At 48.7% G+C, this 17069-nt stretch overlaps 1 protein-coding gene and 1 long non-coding RNA gene across 4 annotated transcripts; one reads left to right on the top strand and one right to left on the bottom strand.

The window, feature by feature from the left end:
* Positions 1–7798: 7798 nt before the first annotated feature.
* On the top strand, positions 7799–16926 carry LOC135826120 (uncharacterized). Of its 3 annotated transcripts, none has more exons than XR_010555216.1 (2): positions 7799–8142; positions 15571–16926. XR_010555216.1 is itself a non-coding variant. In XM_065338758.1 (2 exons), the coding sequence occupies exon 2, from the start codon at positions 13120–13122 to the stop codon at positions 15175–15177; it is 2058 nt and encodes a 685-aa protein (XP_065194830.1). In that variant the 5' UTR covers positions 7799–8142; positions 13074–13119; the 3' UTR covers positions 15178–15564. The 3 variants fall into 3 exon arrangements, 2 of the variants coding, with proteins under 2 accessions (XP_065194830.1, XP_065194831.1); XM_065338758.1 differs by lacking the exon at positions 15571–16926 and adding an exon at positions 13074–15564; XM_065338759.1 differs by lacking the exons at positions 7799–8142; positions 15571–16926 and adding exons at positions 10596–11084; positions 13074–15564.
* On the bottom strand, positions 8827–10316 carry LOC135826131 (uncharacterized). Its single transcript, XR_010555218.1, has 2 exons — positions 9757–10316; positions 8827–9545 (listed from the first exon to the last, which is right to left on the bottom strand). It is a non-coding gene; the product is annotated as an uncharacterized LOC135826131 (long non-coding RNA).
* Positions 16927–17069: the final 143 nt, after the last annotated feature.

Below are 17069 nucleotides of genomic sequence, written 5' to 3'. Positions count from 1 at the left end.
GCATAGGCTATGCACGGGCGCTAGCATTGAATCTTGTAGACATAGGTGTGGTTCTACTCCCGCCCCAGGAATGCCTATTCAATGCCATTTTCCATTTTCAGGGCTGCCACTTGCTCCGACTTTTCGGAAATCGTCCGATTTTTGATCGCCTGTCGGACAAACCGACCGATTTTGTTCCCAAAGAGGGACAACCGATTATTTTAATTTGAGCGCTTTGTAGTCCAGTTGGCCATTCTGCGCTTCCAGGTCGCGTTTGGCCAGTCATTGTACAATGTCATGTACGTGTTCATGCAGCTGTAAAATACACGCGTGCTTGCATGTGTGTGTGGAGAGTTAAAAATGTGTTTTGGGGCCCCAGCAGCAAGCCATTTTCCTGAATATTTTCACCGGTGGACACCCCCGGACCCACGTCAGATTTTTCTCCCTCCAGGTGTGGCAGCCTTGCAATTTTCTAACTTCAGCCCTCACCATCGTCTACACAGATTTCAAAAGCGTCAACCTCCATTTTGAAATCATGGTGACTGGCCGCGTTACCCGTAGGCGCAAGCGCCTCCCGCGTGTCTTCGCGCGAGCTTCGAGCTAAAGATCATGTCGCGCACTCATTTTCCTGTCTTTCCCCATTTCTTTGAACTTGCTCAGCTTTTGCTTCGTCTCCACGCTGTAGTCTGAGTTAGTTCTCTTGTCTACTTGCAGCAGAATACTGCAAACTCTACAGCACGTCAAGCTTTTCCTTGAAGAGTTTTTTTTAGCATTGGCGAGGCCTTTTGCGTCGAGATAGACTGTCGACTGTTTCAGTTCTATCTTGCCGTCGTCTCACTAGCGCCCGAATGCAACAGTATATATTTTCTTGTCGTTCCATTTTCTGGCGAACTCATTCACCTACTACTTCTTCCTTTATGAAAGCTTCAGGTGGCTGAGTTCTCCCATTAGCGACAATCATGCCGTGGAAAAGAACGGGATATTCCTAAGGTATGTACAGCCAGTGCAGTAATGACAGTGTACTGCACTGCAAAAAACACCTGCACTGTGCGTAGTTGTCTATTTTGTTTTGTCGAGAAAGAATCCCTTTGATCCCTTTCGCACTCGCGCGGGCCGCGAGGGCGCAGCACGGAAACTGGTCTGTTGAATTCATTTCTTGGTCAATTTTGACAACCAATACGTCGTTGTTGTTTTTTTCACTGGCTATCCTTTCTCTGCTTCCGAATTGCGATGTCGTCTACCTGGAAAGCCTTGGAGTAAAACGAGTGGAGGCCGGTTTCGGAGGTAATTTTCGGCCAAACAGCAATCATATCGAAAAATTCGAAGCGGACGATCTGTTGGTATCTATCGAATGACGTTGGTCCGTTACAAATCTTTGGAAACTACACCGTATGAACCAAGGAATTACCGTAAGTTTGAGAATTTTGGTACATTAGCTGTACGCTGATTGGTCGATTAGCGCAACCGTTAACAAACGGGCCAGTGACGTTTTGGGCGTTGGTGAGGGCTGAACTTGGAACTGCCTTTACAACTGCTGATAACCAGTCTACCAACAAGTATCCTATAAGCTATACAGTAAAACCTAGCTGGTGTAAGCGACCTCTGGGTTTAGCGACCACCTGCTCTTAACGACCGTTTTTCCATGCACCGACAGTTCTACACAGACACTGTGGGACGTGGTTCTAAAGACCGCCTGGCTTTACCGACCGCTTTTGCTTGCACCGTGGGGTGGTTGCTTAAACCAGTTTTACTGTATTTCTTATGTGAGGTGAGACAGTCTGTGAAGGTCTGTAGGTACCCCTGATCGTACCCGCTTACTCTCACGCACACACTTTCATACACTGGTTCGTACACCGCACACACACACACACACATATACACATGAACACACACACTGCACTGTACTGTATTTGCTCACTGCCAAAATTGGTCACGTGGGTCTTCCCGGGAGAGGAGAGAGAGGAACTCAAAAGGAATCTTGGAAAAAGGACTCAATCGGCTATTGAACCGCCTGACTCCCGACACCCCGTGAAATCCCCAAATTATGGGTGGACTTGCAAATGATCCCACTTACGGGCTCACCACACCTCAGTAAGTGGGTGAGGACAAGGTGCAGAAAAAGGATTGACGGCATCAGGGTATCCGTCCTGGGATCCAACTGCAGTTACCCCTGCCCCCAGTGAAGGTAATACTTGCTACTAGTGTGGGTGGCTAAGGCTGCGTTTACACGACAACGCACGGCCAGTTTTCCATTTTCAGTCCCGCATTTCATTTTTCATTTTCGTGCTTTTACACGATCAAAGCTGGTCCGAGGTGGTCTCGGTTTGTATCGTTTTCGCGCATCTACACGGGAACAAAGGATCCGGCAAAGTTCGTCATGTGCCAAGTGTTGTCGTGGAAGCACCAATCACGCTCAAGGAATAATTGAAAACCGGCCACACCACAGCACTCGTCACATGACGAAAATTGTAAAACAATTTAATTTTTTGGGTGTCGGATCCGTGTAAACGGCCGAAAACGGAACAAGCGTGACGGAAAATGAGGCCAGCAGACCGTTTCGACTGTTTACACACCCAAATTTATCCGGCAGAACATTTTCGTTTTCAAATTCTTCCACCTTGGCCAGCGTTTTGGTTTTCTTCCGTTTTGGTGTACAACTTTTACGTTTTGCTCCGCGTACCGTGTAAATGAACCATGCATCCGAAAGGATTTCGTTGCTTTTTCACCCCCCCCCCCCCCCCCCCCCCAGCGTTGTCGTGTAAACGCAGCCTAAATTAGAGTGGATCCGACATAAGCTTTACTGACACCAGTGATTGCACAAGAGGTAATCTAGCCAGAAGCAGTCCATGGTTAACAGGTATGTATACTTCAAATAGAAAGTACAGTTGTGGCAAGTGAAAGGGTATACTTCCCCTTTAAAGGGGAAGTTAAGGCTAAAATCAAATTTTCACCAGTTGTAGTCTTCGGGGTGCTGAGTCGAATGGTCGTGGTCCGAGGAAGCTGGAACGCTCCCTTCCTACTTTAATCCCAATCGAACTCACGCACTTCCACCGAAACTGGGTGACTGCGCCCTACTAGATGGGGATTTGTATGCAAAATGTCACTTAAAGCGCCATTTCGTTCTTATAAAAGCACGGATGACCGCGATTGGCTCATGTGTTGTAGTCTTTTGGATGCTGAGTCGACTGGTTTTGGTCCGAAAAGGCTGCGATGCAGCGTTCGGCCCTTATTCCCAATCGAACATGCTTGAACATGCTTGAACAAGCGGTCACGTGCTCCTGCGTACACCAGTCACCTGGTCACCGTGCCTGCAGGGTACAACTTACTAGCCTGTTTGACCTTTTTTGGGTGCAGTCCTGTTACTCGAGTTGAACTCGATTTGAACCTTGGCGTGAAAGTTGTCGCCTGCTAGCGCGGTGACCAGGTGACTTGGGCACGCAGGAGCACGTGACCGCTTGCTGAAGCATGTTCGATTGGGAATAAGGGCCGAACGCTGCATCGCAGCCTTTTCGGACCAAAACCAGTCGACTCAGCGTGCAAAAGACTACAACATATGGGCCAATCGCGGTCATCCGTGCTTTTATAAGAACGAAATGGCGCTTTAAGTGACATTTTGCATACAAATCCCCATCTAGTAGGGCGCAGTCACCCAGTTTCGGTGAAAGTGCGCACGTTCGATTGGGATTAAAGTAGGAAGGGAGCGTCTCAGCTTCCTTGGACCACGACCATTCGACTCAGCACCCCGAAGACTACAACTGGTGAAATTTTGATTTTTGCCTTAACTTCCCCTTTAACCCTTCCGTGCTGGCCCCTTTTACTCCAGCAAACTGCCTTCCCAGCGCACTGACTTTCCTGGTGTCGTTTTCGCGCACAGGCCCGAGCGAATTTTTCTCTCAATTCAGTTGACCTTGATGGATTTTCATAACCCTGGGCTTGTTGGAAAGATCAGGACCAAGCGAATCCATCCTGGTAGCTCTCAACTCAATATGCACAGCGGTGCAACTTCTACGTCTTCTTGAAGCTACCTCACGATGCCTCGGAAAGGCACAGGAACTCGATCTCACATTCTTTTTTAGTTTTTTGCTCCAGGTCAGCTGATTTTCACGATTCAAACTGTGCTGCAAAGCTGAGATCCACGTGTTTCCGCTGGTGTCCATTACGCATGCGCTGTGCCAAAGGGAAATCCCCTGGCAAACAACAGAAAACTGCGAACGCATGAACAAAAAAATTCACGATCGCTAAGTGCCGTGAATTTCGTGTTCACACCATCGCCGCTCCGTCAATCTTTCTCCTATCGCAAAGAGCTTTATATCGCTGGAAAGTTGAGCTCAATACCTTTCAAACGAACTGTGTATCGATTGTCGTGATAGACTTATTATTGACGGAGTTACGAAAGTTTGTACACTGATCTAACGGTTATGCACTGCGCTGTACTATGCAAATCTCCTGACGTCTATAGACGTCATTAGTCGTTTGGCATACAGCGCGCATGACGTCTATAGACGTCATTAGCACGGAAAGGGTTAAGGGGGCAGCCTGGTTGTAAAATCCCTGAAAAATGGAATTTGTAAATTCATATCGAGTGCTACATCAGTTGAAAGAGCATGAATAGCTGCAAAATCTCTGAAAATCTTGTCTCGATCTGACCAGCCGTTCAAGAGTTATGGCCGAAAATGTGCCCTTGCAAGGAAAGATCTATTTGTTGTACGCTGTCATTTGTTGGCAGCACTGTATTTGAATGTGAGCAGACCGTGCGCAACTTGTCGTATCATGGAAACACGCGAAAGTGTGCAGAATTTTGCTCCAAGTCCAAAAATCACGTTTTTTAGCCACGTATTGGGCTGCACGGCGGCGGGCTTTGCCCGCCGCCGCGCAGCAGGACTTTTGCCAGCACCCTCATGACGTTGCAGATATGTGGCTTGATTACTGTAGTTGACGTTGATTTAGTGACTGGCAAGTTTGAGTCGTGTCAAGAAGTCAGGTAGGATTCAGTACTAGGCAGTAGTGGAACGTGAGTGGTAGTCTTTGCAGATTTTTGAGGGTATCCTGGATTCGGCTTGCACCGCTGTGGAAATGGCTTGCTGTGGACGTCCCAGCACTGGATGTTGTATCAAAGGTACGACCTCGTAGCACGCCCTAAACCTAAAAAAATCAAAAATTGACTTGCGTCTGTGGGAATCTGTGAGACAACGCCCACTCGTGCCCTTGTGACAGATTCCAGGGCCACGTTGAGGGGGCCTATGCCACCACCCATGGCTGCTTGTGGACTTATTTTAGGTTTGGATCCCGCGCACGGACAGAATGGGCAAGAAAATGTGAAAAATTGTAAATGCATTAATTTGACTCTTGGGTGACTCGCACACCGTGGCACTATGCCGGAATTTTGAGTTTTTCCGGCCTGGACAGCCTGTCAGTGAGGCGCAAGAACTTTGAAATAATGACCAGAGGGCCAGCATAGTGCCAGGAGTGTGTGGTGAAAATTTCACTCAAATCCATTGAGAGACACCAAAGTTATGGTCAATTGAATGCCATATGAAATTTACATCCAGGCTGCTACCTTTAAAAAGAAAGGATTTAGGAAGGAGGAGGAAGGTCGATGCTGTGTGTATGGCGCCACATTCGGAAAATTGCATTGTTCTACTTTCAGTACTTTCAACTGGCTGTTCGTACACCAAAATGCACCAGTATTTCCCATTAGGAATTCATGTCTGGCGTCCATGCAAGCTAAAGAGCAACAGAAAAAACAGCACTTCTTCTCTAGAACAGTCTACTAGTATTAAAAATAATATTAACCTCTAAAGTGGATTGAGTTGCCTTCCTACATCAGCCAAAGAACATCCAAACAAGCAAGTCAATCACATGCATGCCTTTCTAGCTTGGGTGTACTTCGGCTGCTCGTCTTCGGCGCTAAATGATTATGTTACAGTAGGGTGACTGCAATCGTGTACAGTTGAACATCGATTATCCGCACATCGACTATCCGTAACAGTTTTTTTGGGTGCACGTGCCGTAGAGTCTAGTACGCACTGTGCATGTAGTGAGCCATTCAAAAAATACGAAAATTTTGAAAAGTAGCACTCTATTCTATTTACAATGTACATGTACATGTATTTACAGTGTGTTTTCTTATCCGGAACATTTGCCTTATCTGAACACCACCTGACAGTTGTCTGCCCAGAGGTGGTCGGATAATCGATGTTCAACTGTACTACTAGTACTTCCCAGCCTAGAAGCAAGGCACGAAAAAAAGTATAAAAAATAGTTGTCCTTACTTGGCTGATGCAGTTATGAGTGAGCACGGTGACCTGACAATGCGTGTTCACCCGCTAGCGATCCAGTCATCTACTGCCTCACGCTGCTGATCGCGGTCAGTAGATCTACGAGAGTGAGTCGTGCTGATCGTCCCACGAAGAGGAGCGATCGACCGGTCATCCACGCTCAAGTGAAGAGTAGGGTAGGTATACTAGTATACGGGTGGTAGCTGATCTAGTGCCACTGCCCAGAACTGGCGCGGACAGTGTGAACAGGCTATGACTGGATCCTCCGGGCTAGTGTCACGGGAATGTTTTCCTTTCTTCGCTGACAGAGCTGCTCAACGGAATAGCCGCGGCACCCAACTGTGCTTGCTCCAATCAGTGTGGGCGCTCGATCGAAGAAGACTTGTTTGCGGAGAGAGACAGACGTACATGTACTGTGATTTGTCCCGTTCAACTACTTACTAGCTCGCTGCCCACTCGAATCCGGGACTCTATGGGTGGTGGAAGATTATCCAAAAATGAATGACCTCTCGGAATCCCGTATACATGGAAAAGAAACGTTGCTGGCTAATAAAATCAAACAACAACTGCCGCATCTGCCTCTAGCGAGAAACTAGAGCTACTTTCGATCACGAGCAAACGAAACTCTCGCTTTACAGAACTGCGCTTCGTCTTTGGAGTTTGGTAGTGATGTGCTAGTAGTAGTAGTAGATTATGTAGATTGCTCTGTCGGGCCGCGGGAGGGGATAATTTTTGAGGCAGCGAGTGTGTGTGTGTGTGGTGATCAGGTGACCCCGGGGCACCTGGCCGAGGCACAGACGTACAGAGTCAGTAGATAGTACGACACTCGACAGACAGTGGACGACCGTCGCTGGATGGCGACGGCATAGGCTCATTACATGGACTGATAGAGTACAGTGTAGAGTACACATCGTGGTCCGCTTGCGCTATCGCTGCTGCCGTGCTGGAGCGTCGATATCGCGATCCCATCAATGCATCATCTGTTTCGTTGGGCATGGCATGCATGCGTGAGTCGGATGATGAGATGGGACGCGCGACGGAGCTCCGGATGCGGAGTGCAACATGCGTCAGATCAGTGCATGCAGGAACTAGTCGAACTACGTACCCGTACCCGTGCACGCGTGACAGAGCCATGGCGCCATGCCAGCAAAGGAGTTTAATACTAATAAATTATAGTTTCGAAGAGACCGAAACCTCCGGTCAAGCGCCATGTGACAGCCTCATGCAGCATGCATGGCGGATTCGCTCAGCAGATCAGATATCACAATCATCATGCAAGGAAGGATCGCTCAGCTCAGATGCAAGCGCATTGGACAGCCTCGTCACCATTTTGACATTATTCACATCATGCTGCTCAACTACACCCAAAAATCAAAACTTCATGGTCCGTAGAGTTTTGGACGCTGAGTCGAATGGTGAAGGTCCCACTTCGATCTGACCAAGAGTTCCTGAGATATCTTCGGTTTAAATTGTACTTTCGGGGGACGCGCCATGACGTCATGCGGCCGCGACACACCCCCAATACGCCCTTCTACGTCATTGAGACTTGCTTGCCTGGGCCAAGCTCAGAAGTACAGGTATTTTGGTATGTGAAAGGAATAGTTCTGACAAAGACGTCCTCACCATGAGCGATTCCGACGTATCAGACGAGCTTGAAAGCTCAGAGCCTGAGCTGAAAATGTTTGGCTTCGGGCATGAGCCGAAATTTTCAGGAAAGGATATGGCAGCGCAAGCGGTGGCTTCCATTCGGGCTGTAAATGTGGATGAAGCAGAAATTACTGCAATTGGAGAAGTCGCTCTCCATCAGCAACATCTGGCAACCGGTTGGCTGGGCTATTTCGAAATGAAGCGGCAGCCAAAGCAGCTCAGACAACCCTGACAATCCGTAAGTGTTTTCACAGTATAGTCCTACGTAATGCTCACAAATCGAATCGTTCTCTTCATATCGTAAATTGTGTGAAATTTTGTATTCGCACAGTACTCAGATCAATAGTCTCCTCACTCGTACTCCTGTACATGGAGTTTGCTGCGTAACATGGCTAGCATTATCTCCGTGCAATTCGTGCAATGTGTATCGGTTCACTTGTGCTTTATCTCACATAAGTGGACTGCACTCAATTCGTATTGTGGCGAAATACATTCTCACCTTTTGCATTATCACTTAGTCTTTACAGAATGCTGAGACGTTCTCTTGTATTTCACGTAGCTGTGTACCAACAATTACGCTGTGCACTCTAGCAGCAGCAGCAGCACAGTAGCATATTGAGTGCGTTTTGCCCTACTGTGGTGTCTCATGACTGCATTACCGGAACAGCTCTGTCCTTCTTGATTATCATTCTAAAATGTGTGCACATATCCGCCTGCGCCCCACACACACGCACGCACATGTGCTCACCTTGGTGGGCACATAGTATAGTAGTCACACATGCTCACGCACGCAGACACGCAATTTCACAAGCGCGTGCGCACACGAGTGCATAAACATACAAGTGCCTGTGCACATGCTCGTGCACGCACACATGCGCGCACTCATGCACTTGGTTGCATACCCCCACATCCCTCAGGATCACTAACGGCAATGCATCTACTACTTGTCATTCCATGTCCCTCCCGCAAATGGGGAGAGAATGACATAAAGGAGAACACAGAATAGATGACGTGAATATCTTTGGAATGTTATATTACATTAAACAAAAGCACACGCATGTGCACGCACACACACACACTCACGCAAGTGCGTGCACACACACTCACGCGCATGCGCGCGCACACACACTCAGTGTTACGCGCGTGCGCGCGCACCCACACACTCACGCGCGTGCACCCACACACACAATAATAATAATGTCTGTCTCTCACGCGCGTGCGCGCAAACACACTCACGTGCGCGCACACACACTCACGGGCGCGCGCACGCACACACTCACGCTCGTGCGCGCACACTCACGCGCGTGCGCGCGCGCACACACACACTCACGCGCTTGCACGCATACACACAATAATAATGTCTGGCTCTCATCTGCATCCATACTGAGAAAACCCAACGAGTTCCCGAATAGGTGTACACCGTTGCTGGTATGTGGACTATCTTCTCTCCTTGAACTGCGGGTCATTGCGTGATGTAGCTTATCAGCAGTACATACTGCGTGTTCATACAGGAAAAAAACATGCCAGCTAGAGGCGCTGGCGCTGCAAACAGTCCTTCCTATAACCTTGGGGCGGTGGCAGTGGTCGTAGCTCAACAGTGAGTCACTGCGACCGATGGTACAGCCGCTCTTGATCTTCTTCCTGTAAAATCAAAAACAGCAATCGCAGACAGGTTCATCGATCGCACGCAGTATAGGCTAGGGAAACAGGAGATCTACTGCCGTCCACCTCATCAGGCCGGTTTCGGAAAGCTTCACATTTCGTAGTGATGTAGTCCAAAACAATTCTACAAATGCTTTGGAAAAGAAAGAACTACATACAGTAGCTAGTGTTTTTGAAATATTGCACTCACCTCCGCTTTTCGACTGACACTTTACAGTGTGGCGTGCGAAAAAGGACGCACCACAGTTTCATCCACCAGCGTCCGCATCGGATGAGTGCATAATATTCCTCCTGAAAATCCTCCTCTGCCAAATGGCTGGAACACACGCGAAGGATTTACATTGTAGTCCCTAAATTGTCAAGCAAATAATTATGTCGCTTGATAGCTGCTATGGTGCACTGCTCGGCCTGTGCCAAGCACAATCCTTCAGAAATTGGTGCAGGTTCATCCCAGGGGGGTTGCCAGTAAGATTATAGTAGCCAACAACACAGCCAGACGCCATGATGACACAAATACCCTCTTCTTCCATGGACAAACAGAAAGAAGATGCGAAATCCCAGTGTTTCTGGATCTGGCCAAAGGATCACCAAGTCTCAATGACGTCACGGGTTTGTGACGTCACGGCACGGACCCGAAAAGGACAATTGCAAACTGATATATCTCAAGAACGCTTGGTCGGATCGAAGTGGGACCTTCACCATTCGACTCAGCGTCCAAAACTCTACGGACCATGAAGTTTTGATTTTTGGGTGTAGTTCCCCTTTAACCCTTTACCGGTCTACCATAAGCGTACCGATACTATAGTATCGGTACGTTTGGCCCTCTTTTTTGGGGTCTTGTTGCTAGGAGACAGCTAAAATGCCGCTCTACGCGTAGCTGAGGTCCAAGGCTTTCTGACGATGTGCAAAAGAACCATGCTTACCATACAAATTTTTGCCGTATCGATCAACTGAAGTTGGTTGAAATTGGAAAAGACGACCATCCGCCATGCGCGCATTTCAAGAATGCGAGTGCATCTCTTGGGGCCGTGTTTGACAAGCGTTCTGAGAGCAGTAACATCACCAGTCCAGGCTGGATGCCCCGGGAGGTTTTGCAGTGTAGTGTGTTGAGAAAAAGAGCTCTGTTAAGTCCTGCTAGTTCAAAAATATATCGTCCACGAATGAAGAAACAAAATTCTCCAAACGGAGAGGAAGCCTTCTTGCTGCCGACACGGCGACAGCGACTGTCACAAGGACTCGTCATGTGCGATCAGCTGATTCGCCTGGCCGCGAGAATCACGGCATGCGTAAGCTCGCGCCTGAGTGCTCATCTGAGCGAGAGTGAATCTGACGCGAGCAGCGCTGAGATGAACAAACCGAAACTGCGATATAGTGGAATGGGAATTGCTGCTGCTGGCGTATCGCCGATGGCGAGTTGTTGGTGTTCAATGGCGGTATTGTAGAGAGCCTACATTTCTTGTAAAGACGTAGCCCTTACCTGATTGTTTATCGTACGACTTCAGCTCCATCACAAACTTGGTATGTCCTTCGTGCTGTGATATTTGTGTATTTCATTCGCAATTGTATTTCTCTCAACTTGAAGGGCTACCATGGGCCCTATCTTTGTCTGGACCTAGTCATATTTGAATTTTCTGGACGCGTTCAGGCATACATATTTTGAAAATATATGGTTTACCCATACCTACATCACATGGTTCTTGAGGTATTGCTGGTTGTGTGTACATGTATTTGCGTGACCACCCCTCACATACATTGAGTTAGACCGCCAAAGGGTTAAAAGTGGATTTCGCGCCAGGAGTGTCAGTGTCCATGGCGCGCGCGGCAGGACTGAGGTGAGGAGCAAAGAGTGCAACCTGAACAATGGTGTTATGTACACCTAGTGACTTACAACTTACAAGTACTTGTACAAGCTACGGGTACTGGACTGCTAATAAGTGCTATGCAGGATTGCCTCAGAATCAGAATCAGGACACATCGGCTTCTACAACTAGTAGTAGGGACTTGGTATGATATTACTTATTTATTTAATACAGTAATAGTACCAGTGCTGCCAAACCGTCCGATTTTTCGGACAGTGTCCGATTTTGAAGGCTCTTCCGAAAACCGGTCCGAAAAGGGAAACGTCCGAAAAGCAGCCAAAATGTCAGAGATCATTACTTTCCTATGCAGAAGTCCTGTACTGTACTTTCACTTTTCAGCGCAACTGAAGGCACAAATCACTGTACATTTGCTTCTAAAAAGGCTAGCGCTTGGCTGTGGAAGTGCAAAGTAACATGCCTGGATCAGGCTGGATGGCATGTACACTGCCAGTCTGTACAGAGTCAGTGTGCGACCACACTCATCATTACAAAATTCATGACAGCTCTGGGGTTACCATGGCAACAAAGCGAATTTTTTCATGGTGTTTTAGGCGATATTATGAATTCTCTGTAAAAAAATTGCCGAGGAGAAAAATTCGCACCATGTGGCCAGCCTTGCACTTTCCAGGTTGGCGGTGAAGGGTGTCCGATTTTAGGCGAAAACTTTTTTAAGTTATTTGGCAGCACTGAATTATACCCTAACACTGGTTAAAAACCAGTGTTAGATAAACCTTGTTATAGTTCACGCAATTGTTAGATTGACAGCATGAAACAAGGTGGAGGACACTGTGTTCGGAAAGAGTGACCTTACTACAACTTTCCGCGGTTGGCAGAGACCCACTACTTGTAATAGTTCCAGAACTGAGTAGCACAAGCAAGTACATGACAGAATCATTGTAGTACCCTTTTCGTGCATTTTGCGTTGTCCTCATTTCCATCCACTAAGCCTACCCCTCAGCAGTCTCCTCATCTCCCAAATCTTCTGTAGACTTCACTACCCTAGAAGGCTAGAACTCGCAATGGTTCTACCCACAGTACCGCCCGATCCAGACATTCCAGAGACCAGCCTCTCTCTCTCTCTCTCTCTCTCTCTCTCTCTCTCTCTCTCTCTCTCTCTCTCTCTCTCTCTCTCTCTCTCTCTCTCTCTCTCTCTCTCTCTCTCTCTCTCTCTCTCTCTCTCTCTCTCTCTCTCTCTCTCTCTCTCTCTCTCTCTCTCTCTCTCTCTCTCTCTCTCTCTCTCTCTCTCTCTCTCTCTCTCTCTCTCTCTCTCTCTCTCTCTCTCTCTCTCTCTCTCTCTCTCTCTCTCTCTCTCTCTCTCTCTCTCTCTCTCTCTCTCTCTCTCTCTCTCTCTCTCTCTCTCTCTCTCTCTCTCTCTCTCTCTCTCTCTCTCTCTCTCTCTCTCTCTCTCTCTCTCTTTCTCTTTGTCTCTCTCTCTCTCTCTCTCTCTCTCTCTCTCTCTCTCTCTCTCTCTCTCTCTCTTTCTATTTCTCTTTCTCTTTGTCTCTGATATGGAACCATGCAATAGATGTATAGAGAACACACAGCCATTCAACTATTGTTTTGTTCTGACATCAGTTTTGGCATTTTTCTGTTGTGTGTGTTTGTGCGTGTGTGTGTGTGTGTGTGTGTGTGTTTTGAATGTCTGCAGTACTTACGATGCAGAGGTATTCCAGCAAATCCCCCAGCGGGAGATCATGCACTCGCTAACGCAGCCACCGTCGGGAGAGGAGTTGACCCATGCCCTGAGACATCTGAAGAACGGCAAGGCTGGTGGCATGTCGCAGATCGTGCCTGAACTATTGAAGGCTGGTGTGCCCGTCCTCCACCCACTCCTTCTGGACCTGCTTCAATCTGTCTGGTCGGAGGGTTACGTACCGCAGGACTGGCGTGATGCAGTGCTCATCCCCATACCTAAGAAGGGTGACCTTTCTCGCTGCGACAACTGGCGAGGAATTGCGTTGCTGGAGGTTGTGGGGAAGCTAGTTGCTAGGGTCGTGCAGAATCGGCTGCAAGTGCTCGCTGAGGATGAGCTACCGGAGTCGCAGTGTGGGTTCCGGCGAAACCGTGGTTGTGCTGATGCCATCTTCTCTGTCCGCCAACTGGTAGAGAAATCATATGAGCATAGATCGAAGCTGTTTTGCGTCTTTGTGGACCTCCGCAAAGCATACGACTCTGTGCCTCGTGAGGCTCTGTGGCAGGCATTGCTTCGGCTCGGTGTCCCCCCTCAGGCTGTGGCTCTCGTGAAGTCGTTCCATACGGACATGTCGGCGTCTGTTCGTGTTGCTGGTGGTTGTACCGATCCGATCTCTGTACAAAATGGTTTACGGCAGGGGTGTGTCATGGCTCCTGTGCTGTTCAACCTGTATTTCGGATTGGTGATGGAGCGGTGGAGGTCTGTTCTCAGGGAGCGCGGCATCGAGTCTGGTGTGGATTTCAGCTTCTTGATTAATGGACAGTTGTTTCCCCGTGCAGCTGGGCGACGTCGACAGTCTCAGACTGGTCATGCTGATGATTTTGAGTTTGCCGATGACGCCGTCCTACTCGCAACAACTCGTGCTGCAGCCGACCTGTCCCTGTCCGCCTTCTGCGATGTGGCATCCAGCTTTGGCCTCACGGTCAGCATGACGAAGACTAAGCTACTGGTCGCGGGCTATGGAGTCGCTGCCGCTGATTGTTCCGATCTGGCAGTTGGCAATGAAAGGGTTGAAGCTGTTACCTCCTTCCCCTATCTTGGATCTGTTATAACTCCGGATTCGCGAGCTCATGCCGATGTCCAGAGCCGCCTTGCGAAGGGTGCCAGGGCCTTTGGCTGTCTTCGGCGGATTTTGCATGATCAGAGCCTGAACCTGCCTACTCGACGGCATTTGTATGTGGTATGTGTTCTCACCACGGTTTTGTATGGCTCGGAGTGTTGGACCCCATTGAAGTCGGACTTGGACAAGCTGGACAGGTTCCATCACGCCAACCTACGGTCAATCCTTGGCATTTCGCGCGGCCGCCAGTGGGAGCAGCACATTACATCGGAGCAACTACGCACACAGTGGGGTGACCCTACTCCACTGTCGTGCATGGTACAGCGAAGACGCTTGGAGTGGCTTGGGCACCTAGCTCGGCTTGATAACAATCGGTTACCCAAGCAGTTGCTCTTCGCTCATCTTCCACGAACCCGCCCGTTTTGCGGCCCCCGACATCGCTGGAAGGACGTTGTCCAGGCTGATCTGACTGTGGCCGGTGTGCACAATTGGTTCCAATCAGCCAACGATCGCGGAGAGTGGCGTGACATAGTGTCGGCAGCAGCGGGGGTGAAGGAGCCTGCCCCGAAGACGATTGTGTGCCACGTTTGCGGCCGCCTGTTTCGTCGGCGCGCCGACATGGCCCGGCACAAGTGCACAGCAGTCCGACAGCTCCCCGTATCACAGCAGCCTGGGTCGGTGCAGTGTCCTGCCTTCAGTAGATGGCTCCGGAGCAGGGGTGGGCTTGCAGTGCATAAGTGCCTAGGGAGTGACAACTGTGACGACCCACCGCCTTTTGATGCTCCTCCTGTTGCCGAGGTCCCTGTGTGTACTGCCTGCCAGCGTACTTTCAAGTCTACTGCTGGCCTCAAGCGCCATCGCTGTGGACCCCGCCCGAAGCGCCCTACAGTGACTGATCGCCAGCACTTTGAACATCATTGCCGAGTCTGTAGTCAACGCCAGTTTCGGAGGCGACAGGACCTGGAGCGCCATTTGAAGCACTGCCTACCTCTCCCCTAACCTCTCTGACAGTACCTCCCTTTGGGGAGCGGCGTGGCCATTACTGGCAGCTGTCAATAGTAGTAGTAGTGTGTGTGTGTGTGTGTGTGTATCTGTGGGTGCACATCCAGTGCATTTGCAGATTTGCGTGCTTCTCTTGCGACGGGCGTTTACATGGTACATGGTACATGGTGTGTGTATGTGTGCATATGTGTGACTCTCTTTCCTCACTCTGGGCCTGGCTCCCTGTCACAATGGAGTGACGTGGCCCTATGCCAATGGGGCAGTCATACTATAGTAGTGTGTGTGTGTGTGAGCATTAATTTTGTTCTTACTCTGGATTGCTTCTTTGTGTGTATGTGTGTGCGTATATGCAATTGCGTTTTGCGTGCACGTCTTGTTTTGCATGTCCAGCTGCTGCTGGCTCTCTACTTTTCTGTTGCAGACGCACAGATGCAAGAACGTGGCACGTTACCCAAGTCCCTTAACTCACAACCGCAGTGGGTAATTTCTTTACTGTTTGTGTGCATGATGCTGTGAATAAAGATGTTTTGTTTCGCAATTGCCATTGTGAGTAGTAGCATTGTGAGTAGTAGCATTGTGAGTAGTAGCATTGTGAGTAGTAGCATTGTGAGTAGTAGCATTGTGAGTAGTAGCATTGTGAGTAGTAGCATTGTGAGTAGTAGCATTGTGAGTAGTAGCATTGTGAGTAGTAGCATTATTTCTGTGATTGGACTAGTCAAATTAGATGTAAGTTAATTTTTAAAGCATGTACCATGGCTCTAGGAGCTGCATCTGCGCCTTGATCCTTGGAGGGTGGTGGTGTTCCTACGGATGCAGAGACTCGGCCTCTAGCCGTGTCTCACGCGAACCGTGAATTTCACGTTCTTGACCGAACAGTTGTTGGACTTTCCGTTCAACACTATTGAACGCCGATCGCGCTCACGTTTTTTTGTCTTTATCTTCTCGCTCCGCCATGGCGGAGTGATTGCTAGTGGCAGCAGGAGCTGCCGCGCTTCCGTTTAGTTCAGATATCATCATTGATGCGATATTCATGTTCACGATCCCTCAACTCAGCGCACGGTATGAACGACTTCTTCAAGTTCTTGACTATTAGTTCTGGGTACCATGGACATAGAATGCCTTGTTACGGCCAGTGAGCGGTACGCGCACGCTGGGAACGCTTCCTACTGAGCAATGCCCATTCTCAGCAGAGCCATATCCATTTTAAAAGAGTATTTGACCACGTGACATGTGTTCCCCTTCCCACACTGATCATGAATGTGCTTGAACAGTGAACATGCATGGACGTGTATTCGAAGTATTTACATTTTCACGCGCGCCAGAAACTGTTAGATTTGCACGAGCAACAGAAACTGTGACGTAAATGCAGTTATGCATAGAACTATAGGCCCATCACTTTACATGGCATTTACCCATGGCGGGTGAGAGTTTACTCTATTTCTTATAGAACTGCACAGCATGTCACATGATGGCAGCTTCCGCCACTGTGCATCATAGGATGTGCAGTGTTTGCATCAACCATCACGGTCTGAACCCTGCATTCTGTTTTCTGTATTCTGCTTTCTGTAGTCTGCACTCTATATTCTGAATTCTACATTCTTCATTCTGTATTCTGAATTATGCAAATCTATATTCTGAATTCTGCTTTCAGAATTCTGCATTGTGCACTCTATTCTGAATTCTACATTCTTCATTCTGTATTCTGAATTCTGCATTCTGTATTCTGAATTCTGTATTCTGAATTCTGCACTCCGTGATTACGTCGGGCAGCTATCGTGAGTTCCTTCGGGGACGAACACACTGGTTTTACACGGGTATTTTGTCTCGTGTGTGTGTTGGGGTGTGGTGTTGGGGTGGGGTGGGGAGTCATCATCATTTACACTGCATAG

Source organism: Sycon ciliatum, chromosome 10, assembly GCF_964019385.1.
Source record: "Sycon ciliatum chromosome 10, ocSycCili1.1, whole genome shotgun sequence".
Taxonomy (NCBI): Eukaryota; Metazoa; Porifera; class Calcarea; order Leucosolenida; family Sycettidae; genus Sycon; species Sycon ciliatum.
This window is presented reverse-complemented; position numbering and strand designations above follow the sequence as displayed.

Excerpts from the sequence above, each read along its gene's own strand:
- LOC135826120 (XM_065338758.1), top strand. The coding sequence starts at position 13,120 with ATGCACTCGCTAACGCAGCCACCGTCGGGAGAGGAGTTGACCCATGCC.